Here is a 15,954-nt window from a genome sequence, read left to right as displayed (position 1 = left end):
ATTACAAAATGAAAATGTATGGGGAGTATATATAGCACCGTCATTGTCGCATTAGGCACTGGAAGACGATACTCTTCAGTCACGGCCGTGAGAACCTTATGTGATACTATCAGCTTGCAGGCTGCAAAGCTGCAGTATTGAAAGCTGCTCTAATATTATTATTAAATTTAAACTCGACAAAATAAACCTCGTCTTAGGCGTCATCCAGTCGTACTACAAACAAAATTCACTTGATTACGTCATTCATAAGTGCTGAATCATATCGCGAATACAGACAAGCCATCTGAACCTTCAGAGCAGACAGTGGGTCGAGATCATAACCAACGTTGTGAACAATATTTCAGACGTCGTGGTCAAGAAAATTAGATGTCCAGACGACCAGCTGGGATGAAGCTCCGGCGTGGGCGAGCTTGTCTACCAAGACTGCAAGGCTGCAATTACAGGATAATTTCTTGCTTTTGTAAGCAAGGCTACGAATATTTTTATTTTTCCCGACGTCAGATCGATGTCAGCGCTGGAATGAGCGGTAGTACATGTAGTACGTAGGTGTTTCTATCCTCAAATAATTCAAACTGCCGAGAAACGCTGGCAGAACTGTAAATTTACAGGACCCCTCATCATTACGTGCTATATTTTACTGGATGATTTCTGGACATCAAAATAAGTATGACAGGTTATCACGATTTAGGGATTTTGCGAGCGACTTATTAAACGGGTTTTGGATTGGATGATTGGATTTACTGCACTTTATACACGTTCACAGCTCAGGACTACAGGCAATACAACGCTATCGCTGATCTACACACCTTACAGTCCACCGTTACACACGCACTAGAATTCTCAGTCTTAACTAGTCTTCAGAACTTGACCCAGTTCTCGACAACAACTAACTCAAATGAACTCTTCTCAAACTGATCTCTCTCAAATTTTGACAAGAACTAATTTTTCTAAACTGAACCCTTCTTTATAACCATTTTGCATGGACTACGCAGAAATCACAGCCTCTATTGTTAAGGAGGCGTGTTTACTGATTCGTTGCCTAGCAATGGACGTCCTATTGTTGCGCGAGTTTGCTTCCGCGGGAATGTCTTTACCGAGTCGTTGTCTAGCAATGGATATACGCGTCAGAGTTCATATGATTATGTAAGCTGAGGACCTTCCTTGTAAGGCGACAGGTGTTCTAATTTCAGTTTCAATGGTCCCATGATTAATACTTCCTGGACTGTGTACGATTATATGAAGAAAACAAACAAAAGAGCTATTAGTAAACTCTTCCTTTTTACTTTCTTAAAGCAAGTGCTCGAAACGGCATCCGTGGTCACGGATACCCACCTCAGTTCTGCGTCAAAGTGGAACCTGCAAGCGTGTGAAGATTTCAGGTGTATTCTTTATCTCACTTGAACATTAAGTTCACCACACAGGTCCTCTCTCTCTCTAAACAATAATGTGCCCGCACAAAACTTGGTTTTCAAATATCCCCAGGGAAATATCGAGAGAATTCAAGTCAGGTGAGCATTCAGGGCAGGAAACTGGAGTTTTACGTCCGAGACCAAATCCAGGGTCCAGGATAACTTCCGGAAAGTCACTGACGCATTTCACGACAATAATGTGGTGTTGAAACCGCACGTGAAGACGCCCAATGAAGGTAACATCTTTCACTAGTCCATTTAAGTGTGTTCAAAGGAAAGTAAGATAATTACAGCCACTAACTCCTTCTGGTAAAATGTAGGGGCCTACGAGGAAGTCACCCAAGATTGATGAAAACTGTCATTGCCGATGGTGAGACCAAATCACATGAGATATTCAGCTGACCACACGTGTTCATTGTGAATGCTGGTGATCCAAATCCTAATGCAGTATAATCTGTCCATAAATAAACCCTTTAGTGTAAACACAGTCTTCGTCCGACTGCTCCAGAATCCAGAATCCTTTTGACAGAATGTCACCCCACCTTTGCAGGCGTAGCAAGGCACGCCTCCGCCTAACACTCTCCAAAAGAACAAAGTGCCAGCGTCCAAGTCTTCAGAACTCCAGGCCGTCGCGACGTGGTCAGACGCACAGCATTCCTCCTTGCTAACCTTCTCATTCAGCAACTCGGTGCAGCGGCCGCTGCGTACCATGGCGGACCAACAGTTCCCACCTGTAACATGGAAAACATCGCCATGTAGTGTTTGTCTTCTTTATCCTCAACATTCTCAATTCAATGGACAATAGATTTGGTCGAGTCCACTGAGATAAGAACTGTACGTGTGTGTGTGTGTGTGTGTGTGTGGCCCTTAGTTGGAGTCCGTCACACTCCACCCTTCTCTCCTTCCCACTCACCATACATCCCCATCTTCTCATATCATTCAAAACTCTATAATCTACAATTTGAAACGGCGCTGTTAACGTGAGTTATCTAGAAAGATCGGTTTCCCGGAATTCGCCTGAAACGTCTAAGGAAAATGCAAAAATATTTCAGTCAGGTTAGTCGTGGTCTCTCACAAGATTCGAACAGGGTGTGTATGAAATGCATGACGTACGTATCACCTGTTTCTCAGTCTGGCTGTTGCACGTGTTGCCGATATCCAGGGGGGGGATAAATGCCGCATAATCCAGGCCACACAGGCACCTAGAACAAGGTAAGTATTTCGTAACTTAGCGTGACTCTCTCTCTCTCTCTCTCTATGGCTCTGCAGACCTTTGGATCTTGGCCGCTTTTTCAGTTTCTTAATCCTATACGCAGTCGGAGGACTCTTTCGACGAGGGATCAGCCCGTCGCAAGGCCGTTGTCTACACATGACAACACACAAACACAGAATAGACGCCTGCAGACGTCCATGTCTCGAGTGGGATTCGAACCCAAGATCCCAGTGTCCCAGCGGGCGCAAACGGTTCATGCCTTAGAATGCGCGGCCACTGTGATCGGTGCCTTAGCATGATTAACATTCCTGAAAATGGACATTTCAGTCCCTGCTTATGGGATTGCAACATGTGGACACCAGAAATTATGAACTTCCTTACCGTTTATTTTTCATTGAAGCTAAACGCAGAAAAATTGGCAGTTCACCCCAAAAGACGAAAACAGCGAATGTGCTGCGATCTATCACAGATGCATGTGATGAGCCTACAATCTGATGCTAGACAAGTATCATCTTCGAGATATCATTTCTAGGTGTATTAGGGCGCATTCTGACGGATTAAATCAGAATTTCCTGCATCTGCGAACACAGTCGATCCATAGTAACCCTACGTTTTAGTGACCTTGCTGTTATTATTGTTATAATTATTAATATTATTTCACTCTAGTCAGTCTCTTATACTTCAAAATTAACTCTGATATAATTAAACTTTTCAGGCGACTCGTGATAACGGCGATGATAATACCGATAATAAATCTTAGCGCTACAGCCTGCACTCGAATGTTGACATCCGCTTCAGAGGATTTCTAAATAGTTAGCCAAATTGTGTACGGGCCTCACCACCGCCACTGGACAAACAACTGACAAAACCATGATCAAACATCATTGTTCCGAGCGGGATTCGAATGCAATTGCAACTCCACACCGCCCTCACCTTAAACACTGCAGCCGCTGTGATCTGTTCCGTTTTAGTATTATCTTCTTAGCTAATGATGTTTATCTTTCAGACTTTATTATGTCTTATGAACTTGTGCGTATGTTCGTCTCTCTTACGGCGCGGCGTTATCGATCCAGTCAATGAAGAGACCAACAGCTGAAAGATTCGGCAGTCTACTCGTTACGTCACAACTTCATTCATGGTTTTACCCGGCGCGAGAGAGAGAAAGAGAGAGAGAGAGAGGGACCGCGTGACTGGTAAGTACGGCGTAGTAGTAGTAAACATCCGTGTACGACAGCCAGTTGTGGAGAGGGGAGGGGCACACCAGACGCAGTTCCTCTTCGTCGCAGACGATGACGCAACACAAGGGTCGTCAAGGAGGAATGGGAAATTTGGTGCACAAACAGTTCCCAAGGTCTGGAGTGAAATACGTACAACAACGTGAGAAGTTTGTTAGAGCAATTCGCAGAAGAATGGGCATCTGTACAGGGAATTTAAATCGTCATAAACACGCAAAATACGTGCGCTGCAAAAATATTATTTTCTGTGTTGTTTATATGAAGTTGATTTAACGACACTGCCAGTAAATCAAGACAATACAGCATCAAATGGGTGCATGGTCGTGAATAATGAAGCGAAAAGGTGTGGAAGGAAGCAGTTGTAACATAATCTTCAGTTACTATATCAGCGTTTGTCTGGAAGAACTGAAGAAAACCCACCAAAACCACAGTCAGCATAACCGAAGTCACAGCCAAGATTTGAAAAGTACACCCTCAAAACGCAAACCAGAAGAGTTGGCCCACCGATTTGGCCAGTTTGCTCCGTAATAGAGCCAACTGCCGATCACAGTGGCTGCCCGGACTAAGGCATGAACTGTCTTCGCTCGCTTAAACACTAGGGTCATGGGTTTGAATCCCACTCGATGCATGGATATCTATCTACGTATATTCTGTCTTTATGTTGTCATTTGTAGGTAGCGGCCTTGCCGCGAGCTGATCCCCCTCCCATGGAGTCCTACCGATTGTCTGTATGATTAAGGAACCGTAAAACACAGGTCGAGGTTCATAATGAACTGTTGGGCCTACAATTCATTATCAATATAGTCAATTATTTAAACAAAGATCTCGCAACAGATAAAATGTTGGGATGAAAATGCATGTAGAATCCAAAATATACAGCAAACTCTCGATAATCCGGATTAATTGTGGGGTGGGTAGGTCGTCTGGATTAAGCGATGATACAGATTAGTGAAGCAAATGGTAGCCCTAAAAGACAAAAAAAAAAGTTAAACGCCAAAATTTAATCTTGTAAGCAGTGCTGATGAACACGAATAAAACAATATCACTGTAGAACTTTATTTAAAAACTACAAAAGGACATTTATTCATCAATAGAAGACTCAGAAGTGGTACTTATTTTTTAATGAAAAAAATGCAGGTTTGAAGAAAATGTCAAGTTTCATCTGAACAGACACGTGACTCATCTGCCTTCCTAAATGTCACATGTCGTTTAAAGTATGTACTCAAGCGTGAACAGCCTTTTTCATATTTCGCTCCGGATTACCGGAGGGTAAACCCGGGAGGGTTTGCTGTATATCTCTCTCGGCCTCCATAACATTGCAACCAACACGAGTTTGTTTCGGAAGTCAAACATGGATTATGAGAAAGGATGACGAACGCGGAATTTCTTGGGTCGGTACTGAGAGTAAGGATGTGGAGCAGACTTCGGAATGTATAAACACGAAGCAGACTACAAGTCTACAAACACAGTCTGCGACGTACAAAGTGCCAGTTAAACTGTCTACAACGGATTTCCGGTTGTAGACACAACATATGTTTCTAGGAAACATGTGAACAGTCAGGATAGGGCCAGAGTTAGGTCCAACGGAGGCCGCGCCATAGCTCAAGCGGTTAGTCGCTGGCTTCCCACCGCGGCGGCCCGGGTTCGATCCCGGGGTCTGGTCAAGTGGGATTTGTGGTGGACAAAGTGGCACTGGGGCAGGTTTTCTCTGAATACTTCGGTTTCCCCTGCCAAACTTCATTCCACGAGTTGCTCCACAATCACCCTCACCTATCATCTGGGGCTGGTACAATAGACCAGAAGTGGCCGCAGTACAAGGGACTTAGTCCCACCCCACTAGCAATAAAAAAATAGGTCCAAGGGAATTCCTAATACACGGTATCAAACCGAAGGCAAATAGAAAGAGCAGTCCGCAATGTTTCTGAAAAGAACAATCAAAACAAGAGCGAATTACATCAGATTTCTTTGCTTCTCAACTGATTTAATAACACCGCCCAATTTAAGCTTTTTCGAGGCAAATACATACGTGAACATTCAACCTGATATGCACATGAAACATCACTAAGCAAAATTCTGATAGCGTCAGCGGCCGCTGTTAACTGCAAAAAGTACGTTATTTGTCCGCATGATCTTTATCGGCAATAAGGTCAGATCATTTAAAGAAAGTAGTACATGTGTCGATGTGTCGATGTGTCGATAGATGGGTCTAGTGATCAGAGTCCCTGCCTACAGATCCAGAGGTCTGGGTTCGATTCCCGGCGCTACCAGATTTTCTGAGAAGTAGTGGGTCTGGAACGGGGTTCACTCAGCCTCGTGAGGGGAGTAAAGCGCGGCCGGCGCGTAAAGCTGACAAACTTACCGCCATCTTTGAGCCGATTGTCTAGATAATGAGGGAGCCTCAACGTCTCACAAACCCTATGGGCCTTCACGGCCTGGTATAGGGATAGTTTTACTTTTTTTTTCTTTTTACTTGAATGGAAAAGTAGCGGCTCCGGTCTACAAACCCGAAATTAACGGCCGTGGGGATTCGTTGCCCTAACCACGCGACACCTTCTATTCGCTAAATTTGGCACTAACTTCGCCGACAAGCGGCGGTCGCTCGGTCGGTATAGTTCGCTTGCGAACTCAAGCCACGGAGTTTGTTTGTTTGTTTTAGTACATGTGTCGATAGTCGGCGTGCTGAGATCAAATCTCACGCATCAGAGAACGGTTCAAAAGATACAGTTTAAACTTAAATGGGATAAAATCGAATTTTTCCACAAGCAATGCTCTTAAATATTGTGTATTACTAGAGCCATAGAGTTCTTAGTACTGTGTTCATCTGCAATGTCAGCACGTTCCAAAATACGAGTATAAGCAAAAGGGTGTCCCAAAATAAGTTAACAAATAAAGTAAAAAAAGTAAATGTATCCCTGTAACAGGCCGTGGAGGCCCATAGGGTTGTAAGATGTTGAGGTTCCCACATTTTCTAGAGAATCGGTTCATAGATGGCGGCAAGGTTGTCGGCCCTACGCGCGGCTCGCCCTTTACCCCCAAGAATATTTCAAGAATATTCCTGGTACTCATTTCTGTTAGAGGCTGAGTCGAACCAGACTTAAAAATTACGAGTAGAAATCTGTTTCATTTCGTCAATGTGAGTCGTGATGTGTGCGCTGTGCTACTGTGGTGTTTGTTGGTTGCAAATCGAGATGTCAGTGCATTCGCGCCCCAGAGAATATACACCCATATATTTGACTCCTTCATCTTCTCCTTCGGCGTTTTCTAACTACGCTACTTTTGAAGTGTTCTTATGTGATGTGAGATATCATACAGTGAACGTATCGTCTGATATCTATCTATGGCTCTACAGCCCTTTGTTGGACCTTGGCTGCTTTTTCAGTTTCCTGATCTTTTTACAGAGTCAGTAGGACTCCCTGGGCGGGAGATCGGCCCGTCACAAGGCCACTACCTGCAGACAGCACAGCATAAATATAAAAAAACGCACGCGGACAACAATACCCCAGCCCATGAAATAACCGTCGATTTTGCACCTTCTGTGCCTGACCTTGGACCCACGTGGTGAATTTAAGTGATGTAACGTGCGCACCTGGGCCTTGGCTAGAACAGACCAGAAAGGACGTGGGTTGCTCAGCTGCACTTGGCCCGGGGAGAAAATTATGAAGGTTAATTGGAGGAGGCAGCTAGTCGGATCTAGTGCATAGGCGTGAAGATGTGCATGTTTCGAAATGATTCGCCTGACCCATGTCATTCCACTATATTCTTATTATTTCAGGATGCTGTCCGCATGTATGTTTGTGCTGCTGTTTTGTATTTGTGCTGATTCTGTAACTGGCCCCTGGTTGTTGAGTTGAGCACGTAAATCAATAAAGAATTATTATAACTATTATTATCATGTGGTATTAGTTTCGTCTGTGAAAGGACTCATATATGGCCTAATTTAACGCACTGTCCTAGCATTTGAGGTACTGAGGAAACTCAGGAAACACCTCAATCACGGTAGTCGATGTCTCGGGCGAGATTCGAACTGTGAACTTCCCACTAGAACCAAACTGGTGGGTCAGACAGTGTATTTGGAGCTCTGACAAATATTCACAGAACAAGCCCGTGTCCTATTGCATAAACACATTTCTAGACGGTGAGAGTCCCTCGTCTAAGTAAAGACCAGCCGAACTGCAAGCATTACATCATCCGATAAGGCAGTTTGCAGAATTCGTTAAGAACTTGTCCTTGTCTGTGGATATTTTCTTCTTATTTCATTCACTTTCCTTATTCACAGTCTGTACTTCGAGCAATGGGTAGATGCACGGAGAACACAACGCAGACTGGTCTCGCTGTAATTACGTACAGCTGCCGAGACCTGTGATGCCACCAACGTCATATGCATGGTTACACACACCAGCATCAACTTGCCTCATCGCTGAGTCTTACGTTATAGGAAGTCTTCTGAACTGTACGGAGAAATGAGAAATCCATAGAAAATGGCAGGTCTAAAACTTGAGAGCCAGGCAACAGCGGGGGGATCTGGGTGTCACAATAAAATGGATCTTAGTGAAATGAGGTATGGAGGTGGTGACTGGATTCAAATGAGTGAGGGCAGAGGTGAAGAAAGGTACATTTTTTGACCAACGTACTATAAGTGTGAGAGAATTACAACTAACTTACATACCCGCAAATCATATACCACCAAATGAAATAGAAGATGATGATTTTGGGAGGACTACAACGTGGCTTATATCAGGGTATTTCACAGAATTAGCCTGAAGGGGAATGAAGAAAACCAGGAAACATCCCTGCCGAGATAATCGAGAAACGGGCTTTGATCTGAAGCATATACCTCATGATAATTACCACTCATCAGTTTCCTCCGAGTGGCGCTGTACTTGCCAGATTCTGAGGTCCGGGTTTATTGTGGGGACTGGCTATCCTCACTGATGATTTTGTATAATTCTTCAAGCCCCTGCTGCAAAGATAGTATCTTAAATCGGGCAAGACGCGCTTGCTTCGACGTCTGAAGCATGAAGTGTCTTAGCTCGCTCGAACGCTGGGATCGTGGGTTCGAATACCAAAGCACGGATATGTGTATGTATTTATTCTGTGTTGTCCTGTGTGCAAGTAGCGGCCTTGAGACGGGCTGATCCCCCGTCCAAGAAGTCCTACCGTGTAAAAAAAATTACGAAACCGAAGAAGAGGCCAGGGCCCAACAAAGGGCTGTAGAGCCACTGATGGATGAAAATGAATGAATTTATTAATGATTATGTGTTCAGGGGTGCACTGATAGAATCTTGTCTGCGGTATCGACTATCCTGACTGAGAATGTTCGTGGTTAGTCAGTCCCTGAACTGAGATCGGACCCTGGGACCTCCAAAGTATGACGACATTAACAGAAACTTGTGTAGTGGTGTCTATACAAGTATTCGTAGAGTCCACCGTTAATATCTCGGCTGGGACACTCACGATCCAGACGGTTCTCCGTGGTTTCCTTAGTTCCACCGGGAAAGTGGGATAATACTTTAAGTTAGGCCACGACCACTTCATTCCACATCCATTTTGCTCATTATTCCGTATCGGCCCGTCATTCGACTGTATAGTCTACAGTCAGAGTTACAGGCAATATCGCTAAATACACGACTAATACAAGAAATACAAAAGAACTATAAAATCTGACAACACATCGTTACATAAACAGGAAAGAAACGAACCTCGTCACTACGACCACTATAATAAACATTATAACTACGGCCATTTCTGTCATAGTAATTTGCAATACAATTTCCAGTGGTTCATTTCACGGTCTTATGTCCGAATCTTTTGCTGTAGGGCTTATGGTAAGAATATTATGATAGCAACCACCGCCATCATAACGGAGTGTTTTTCATCGGAAACAAACCTAGGCACCATCGTGCTGCCTGAGGCATCTTAAGGCGAGTCCACATTACTCGTGTTCATGCTCGTGAGTAATGTGGCCCATATGACAAGTCACGAGACAAGCAAATTTTAAATTTTTAATTTAAAAACTATAACCAGTAAATTAAAATACGACTACAGCCTATACACACTACGAGTAAAATATACGGATCCTCACGCGCCGAAGCCTGGTGAGTAACTGAAGTAGTGTGGACGAAGATTTACGAGCACAAGTAAAAGCCAGACGAGTCTCCTGGCGAGCACGAGCACAAGTAAAAGCCAGACGAGTCTCCTGACGAGCACGAGCACGAGTGATGTGGACGCGCCTTTACAGACGTCACGGTGATGTTGCCGTGAACTGCAGTTGGGTTGAGACGTTCACACGTTCCGCGACGATTCGGTAAATACGGGCAGAGCAAACGTCCGCTCAGATGATTCTTTACATTTCAGCAAAGTTCGTTGGTGAAGAAGGCAGAAATGAGTTTATACGGCAATAAAAAGACTGCGACACGTGTAGGTGCAGAGATGTGCGCTGCCGTCAAGACTACGGCGTCGCCACGGCAAGAAACCGGATCGTGCGCACTTCCCATTTACTCCAGGCACACAGCTGCCTGTAACAGCTTCTGGCTGCATTTGGCTTGGCCTACGCCAGACTAAGCTGCTAAGCTCTTCATACCCTCAAATAAGTTGCGACCGCTTCCTCAAGTTGCAGTGCGCACGCATCTTCCCATTTCATTGGACACTGAATAACACCTGCGAAGGATGAAGCGTTGTTAAATAACCAAAGAACAGAACGGCTTGAACCGGGATAGCGGAGTCGGTATAGCGACTTGCTACGGGCTGGACGGCAGAGGGATCAGAGTGCGAGTCCCAGTAAGGTAAAGAATTTTCTCTTCTCCACAGCGTCCAGACCGGCTCTGGGCCCCACCCAATCTCCTATCCAGTGGGTACCGGGGACTCTTTCCCGGGGGTAGAGCGGCAGGGTTGTGAAGCTGGCCACTCACCACCAACTAGTGCCGAGGTCGATAAAGCGTGTATCTTGTCATCCACTCCCCCATACGTCTTCATGGCTTAGTGCGTAATTGGTTAAGCACAGGGACTTCAACTTTGCCCTGCTGGTACGGTTTAGCCTTCAGCAGCAAACGCGAGTCCGCTCTGTATTCGAAGCCATGCCATATAAAGATAAAGATGTACCATAATGCACTGTTTTATCAGAGAAAGAAGGAAGGGAATAAGAGGTATGAAAAGAAATGATCCCTCGTTGAATTTCACGGATAAGTCATGACCGGCTCCTTTTGTACATTCCTCAAAATCTTTCCCAGATATATATAGTTATACTAGGGGTCATACACAGCCTCAAGGCAAAAACGTTATTGAATAAACTGCGAAATAAGAAACAAGTGAAGAGTACTGTATTCTTGGATTGTGACACTGCATGTTCATCGACGTTTCAAAGGAACATTCTGCCTCCATCTTCAGCTTGCTTCCTAGGAGTTGCTTGATTATCATGTCTTGAAAATGGAGATGGAGGCAGTAGTTCCTCCGAAATTTCGGTGAATTTCTACAGCGGGTACACGGCGTCACATTCCACAAGAGAGTATTCTTCACAGACACCGCTCTGAGAACCTCAGCCGGAACAAGAAACAAATGACTGAACATTCGTCCCTCATCATACATCTCCTGTGTTTCAGGCTGGCTTATTAGCAGTTAAACAGGCCCCTATCTTTGGAAAAGTCACCATGCAGCACCGTCGTTGCAACGTGGATTTTGTATTTCCATGGCTCTTCCAGCCCTTTCAAAGCCCTGGCGTCTTATTCGTTCCCTAATCATCATTCTCAGATTGTAGGACTCCTTGGATGGGTGATCAGCCCCTCGCAAGGCCGCTACCTTAACACAGGACAACACAAACACAGAATAAACGTACACATACACAAACCAAACATTCATGCCTCGAGTGGGAATCGAGCCCACGATCCCAGTGTCCGAGCGAGCGAAGACAGTTCATGCCTTAGGCCCCGCGGCCACTGTAAAAGGCGTTGCACGCGTGGGTACTTACTTGTACATAACAAGAAGAAAAGGCAATGTACGCTTGGGCTGGAATTGAAACGGCACGTTTCACTTACGCATGACGGCTGTCTGCTGTCTGCGTACGCGGACATGCAGTGCTATGTAAATCAAGTGGACATGTGCTACAAGGGAAGTTATAGAAGAAGGATGGACAATATTTTCGATGTACTTAATCTGTACTACTACTACTACTACTGATGTTATCAACATCAGTGAGTGGTATGCAATTATTCTATTAGACATAATGGATACATACAACTTATTCCCAAACTCCTCCCATGTTATGCAGCCTACATGGAGAGAAATTTTCGAAAATGTTCATCCCTTTTGGTAATATGGACCTTCAAACTAATTTAGGCGAATGAAAATTACACAGACTATATCAACAATAGGCCGATGACAGTGGCCGCGCGTCCTAAGACAAGAACTTTCTTCGCTCGCTCGAACGCTGTGAACGAAAGTTCGAATACAACTCAAATGAGTATGCATTAATTCTGTGTTTGTGTTGTCCTGTGTGTTGGTAGCGGCCTTGCAACGGGATGATTCCTCGTGCAAGGAGTCCTACCGACTGTGTACAAAAAGATTAGGAAACTGATGGAGAGGCCGAGGCTCAGCAAAGGGCTGTAGACCCATTGATGGGCGAATTAATGAATAAATGTCAACAAGAGAAGTGCTTCGTACAAAAGGAGAATAAAAAGAGGAAAACGAATCGAAAGATATATGTGAAAGTTCAGTTAGTCCTATAAATAACGTACCCCTTAAAAGTAATTAAAGTGCCAGTAACTTATTGGCGGTAATGCCCGTTTAAAATTAGTGCCAATCAGGACTTTTCATGAAAACACAACAAATCTACTGATACTACTATAACGTCTGACGCAGGCAACGTAGCCTATTTGTGCGGTAGAGCCAACATTTAATAGGCATTAAAGATGTCATTTCCTGGCAGTAAACGATGAAAATCGTTGCCATCTCTCCAATAAATTAGGAACAGCTTTTCGGAAGTAGTGTAAACGATATTCAAGCAGCTGTGTAATTCAAGATTACTGACACCGTACAGCATGACATCGTTATCAACGTTTCGGAGGATGGTCAGCAACTATCCACGAGATTACACGGCGTCACATTCCACAAGACCGTAATCTTCATTGTCATCGCCGTGAAAACCGCTCAGTTTTGTTACTATTGACATTACTATCGGAAACACCACCACGTGTATACGTTTCTGAAGGACACGCTTTTTGTTCTTGCTTAAACAGTCTGAGATTTAACCTTGCTGAACACAGCACTCACTGTTTATGCATGACTCATGTAGGAACACTTTATAAACCGATAACTTGTTATTACGTAATACGGATATTTTAATTTCTAATTTAACTCAGCGGTTAACAGAGCCGGAAGCAATGCTGAGAAACAGAACCACGCGAAGCACGGCAAGAAACAAGATCCATGTCACAAAGGCTACGGAGTAAGTTGGCCCAAACTGTGACGCATGTGACTTGAATTCTGGGGTTAACCAGTGCTAATGCTGGCCAGGACACACCGGCTGTCCTGCCTGAGGACTTCCCTAGTAGATTTCCCAATCCCTCCTGGCAAAAGCTTGGATATTACCTGAAATTTGGGCATGACCAGTTCCCTCCACATTATTTTCAATTCATTATTGGGTTTCATTAAATCCTTTGATGTTCTACAGCCTGCGATACTATATCATCGTTATGTAAACCACACGTCTATATCCAACAGCAGACAGAAAACTAGTGTCTCTTACGGCGAGATTTCAAAACTTCGTTGCGGTAATGGAAGGTACACGGTGTTCACAGATCAACTATGCCTGACACATTTTCACACAGAAATCTTTCTTTTTCACATAAACATTAAAATGAGTTTCAAATCTTCCCCAGATATATCATGAGGAACTGCTTCTGAAACCCTCTTCAAAATAGGTTCCTACATTTCATACAACACTGATTATATTCACTTGTGTAGTAATTAATATATGTAACATCAAGGAGCCGATCGCGCTGGCCGCGCAGTCTAAGGCGTGAACTGTCATCGCTCGCTCTGACCCTGGAATCCTGAGTTCGAATCCCACTCAAGGCATGGATGTCAACATATGCGTTTATTCTGTGTTTGTGTTAGCCTGTGTGTAGGCAGCGGCCTTGCGATTGGCAAATCACTCATCTATGGAGTCCTACTGTCTGTACAAAGAAAGATTTTCTTTTTCATTAGCGCTACAGCCCTCATTTGGGCCTAGGCCTACCTCCATGAAACTCTCCGTTTCACTTCGGTTTTACTAGATCTTAGACATAAGGTAGGACCCCTTGGGCGGGTGATCAGCTCGTCGCAAGGCCTCTACCTGTACACAAACACAGAAAAACGCACACAAACATCCATGCCCTGAGTGGGATTCGAACCCACGATCCCGGTTTCCAAGCGAACGAAGACAGTACATGCCTTAGACCGCTCGGCTACCGTGACCGGCGTAAAGAAAGATTACGAAACTTAACAAGCGGCAAGGGCCCAACAAAGGGCTGCAGAGCCATTGAGGAATGATGAATGAATATCATGGTATGTGCATGTATGCTGGGAAATTCATGGCACATCATAAATATCATTATTTCGTGTATCCTGTAAGAACGCCTCGTGTCCGTGAGAGCCTTTCAGTCACAAGACTCTATAGTTCAGTTCTACCCATCACGATGTGTCGATATTATGAAACAGTTCACAGATAAAATTTGACGTATATAAAAATAATGTGCATGGGGCCTGTAAAAGACGAAACTGCAGGACTGGGCACATTATAAAGTAATGAGTTTGGTACACTTTCCTAGTACGAAAGGTAAAGGTAAAGCTGTCCCTGTGCTTAACTTATTAAGCAATACGCCGTGAAGACGTATGGGGGAGTGGATGTATAGGTCCACATTTTCTTAACCTTGGCATTAGTTGGGAGTGAGTGGTCAGCTTCACGCCCCGGTAAGCCATCGATTAACCGCTTGAGCTATGGTGCGGCCACACAGGAACGTTACTGCAAACGCAAAAGAGGTGCAAACCTATTTAGTTTCCTGTTGTCACGTTGCAACTTGACGGTGCATGCCTGAACTTCACTGGTAGAGTGGGGGGGGGTTGCATATGTGAATTGATTTAGAGGGGTCGCAGTATCACAAAGTTTGAGAAACCTTGCAGTAAGAGATTACGTGAGTCAGAGGATTCTTTGAATTACAGAGCGAACAGCCAACGGCTCACTTTCCCAGCCGTCCATCCACTGCGCCTCATTCCAACGCTGTAGTGCAATAAGGAACCAAGCCCACAGCACGCACGTGCTTTTCGGTTTCCTTTGCAACTAACTACGCAGTAGGCCCTCGTATTACTTTCAGGCTGCCTTTGATGGTTTGGTCACTCAAACACAGGGAGAAACTTCTATCTTTGGCATATTCATTAACAGCTGGGCTGACGGGATTCATTTTCATAATAGGTAGTTTTTTTTTCTTGGCACTACAGCCCCAGTGGGCCTAGGCCTACCTCCATGAACTTCTCCGTTCACTTCGGTTTTTCTAGATCTTACACATTCGGTAGGACTCCTTGGGCGGGTGATCAGCTCGTCGCAAAGCCTCTACCTGTACACAAACACAAAAAAACGCACACACACAAACTAAACATCCATGCCCTGAGTGGGATTCGACCCCACGATCCCGGTTTCCAAGCGAGCGAAGACAGTACATGCCTTAGACCGCTCGGCTACCGTGACCGGCTAATAGGTAGAATAAGCCGCCCAATTTCGTCTTCAAAACGCTACTAGAATTAATCAATTTTCGCTCATCAAGAAACGATGTAGAAAAATTGCCGTGTTAGTAATTGGTGCTTATGCATTATTGCCATAAGCTTACAAATTATCGTAGAATCAGGAAGGAGACGTGTGAATTGTATTAAATATTGTGACTTGTCAACGCATTGCGAAGTAACGGTTCGACAGACAACCCGCGATACGTTTCAACAATATGACGAATGTTAATACACGTAGTTTGTTGCTAGGCAAGAGTCAGCGCGCCAATGGATTGGCAGGATAGCTACCACGTGACTGGTTTTCTATGGGGTTCGCGCCAAGTCCCAAGGGACTCGGACCCGATAAAGA

At 44.5% G+C, this 15,954-nt stretch overlaps 1 protein-coding gene across 2 annotated transcripts in view; it reads right to left on the bottom strand.

Moving 5' to 3' along the window:
- LOC111867075 (follistatin) overlaps nt 1–15,954 on the bottom strand; it is a 254,600-nt gene that overhangs the window by 70,736 nt on the left and 167,910 nt on the right. Inside the window, exons 1-2 of one of the 2 annotated variants that reach the window (XM_023856559.2) lie at nt 3,556–3,593; nt 1,952–2,140 (exon numbers count right to left, since the gene is read on the bottom strand). In XM_023856559.2, coding sequence (XP_023712327.1) covers nt 1,952–2,120 — 169 coding nt within the window. In that variant the 5' untranslated portion in view covers nt 2,121–2,140; nt 3,556–3,593. Of the gene's footprint in view, nt 1–1,951; nt 2,141–3,555; nt 3,594–15,954 lie in introns of those variants that run through there. The other variant, XM_023856557.2, reaches the window with a different exon arrangement.

Source organism: Cryptotermes secundus, unplaced genomic scaffold (assembly GCF_002891405.2).
Source record: "Cryptotermes secundus unplaced genomic scaffold, Csec_1.0 scaffold205, whole genome shotgun sequence".
In the NCBI taxonomy this organism is placed as follows: Eukaryota; Metazoa; Arthropoda; class Insecta; order Blattodea; family Kalotermitidae; genus Cryptotermes; species Cryptotermes secundus.
Note: the sequence above shows the minus strand (reverse complement) of the source record. Positions and strands in the feature narration are given on the sequence as shown.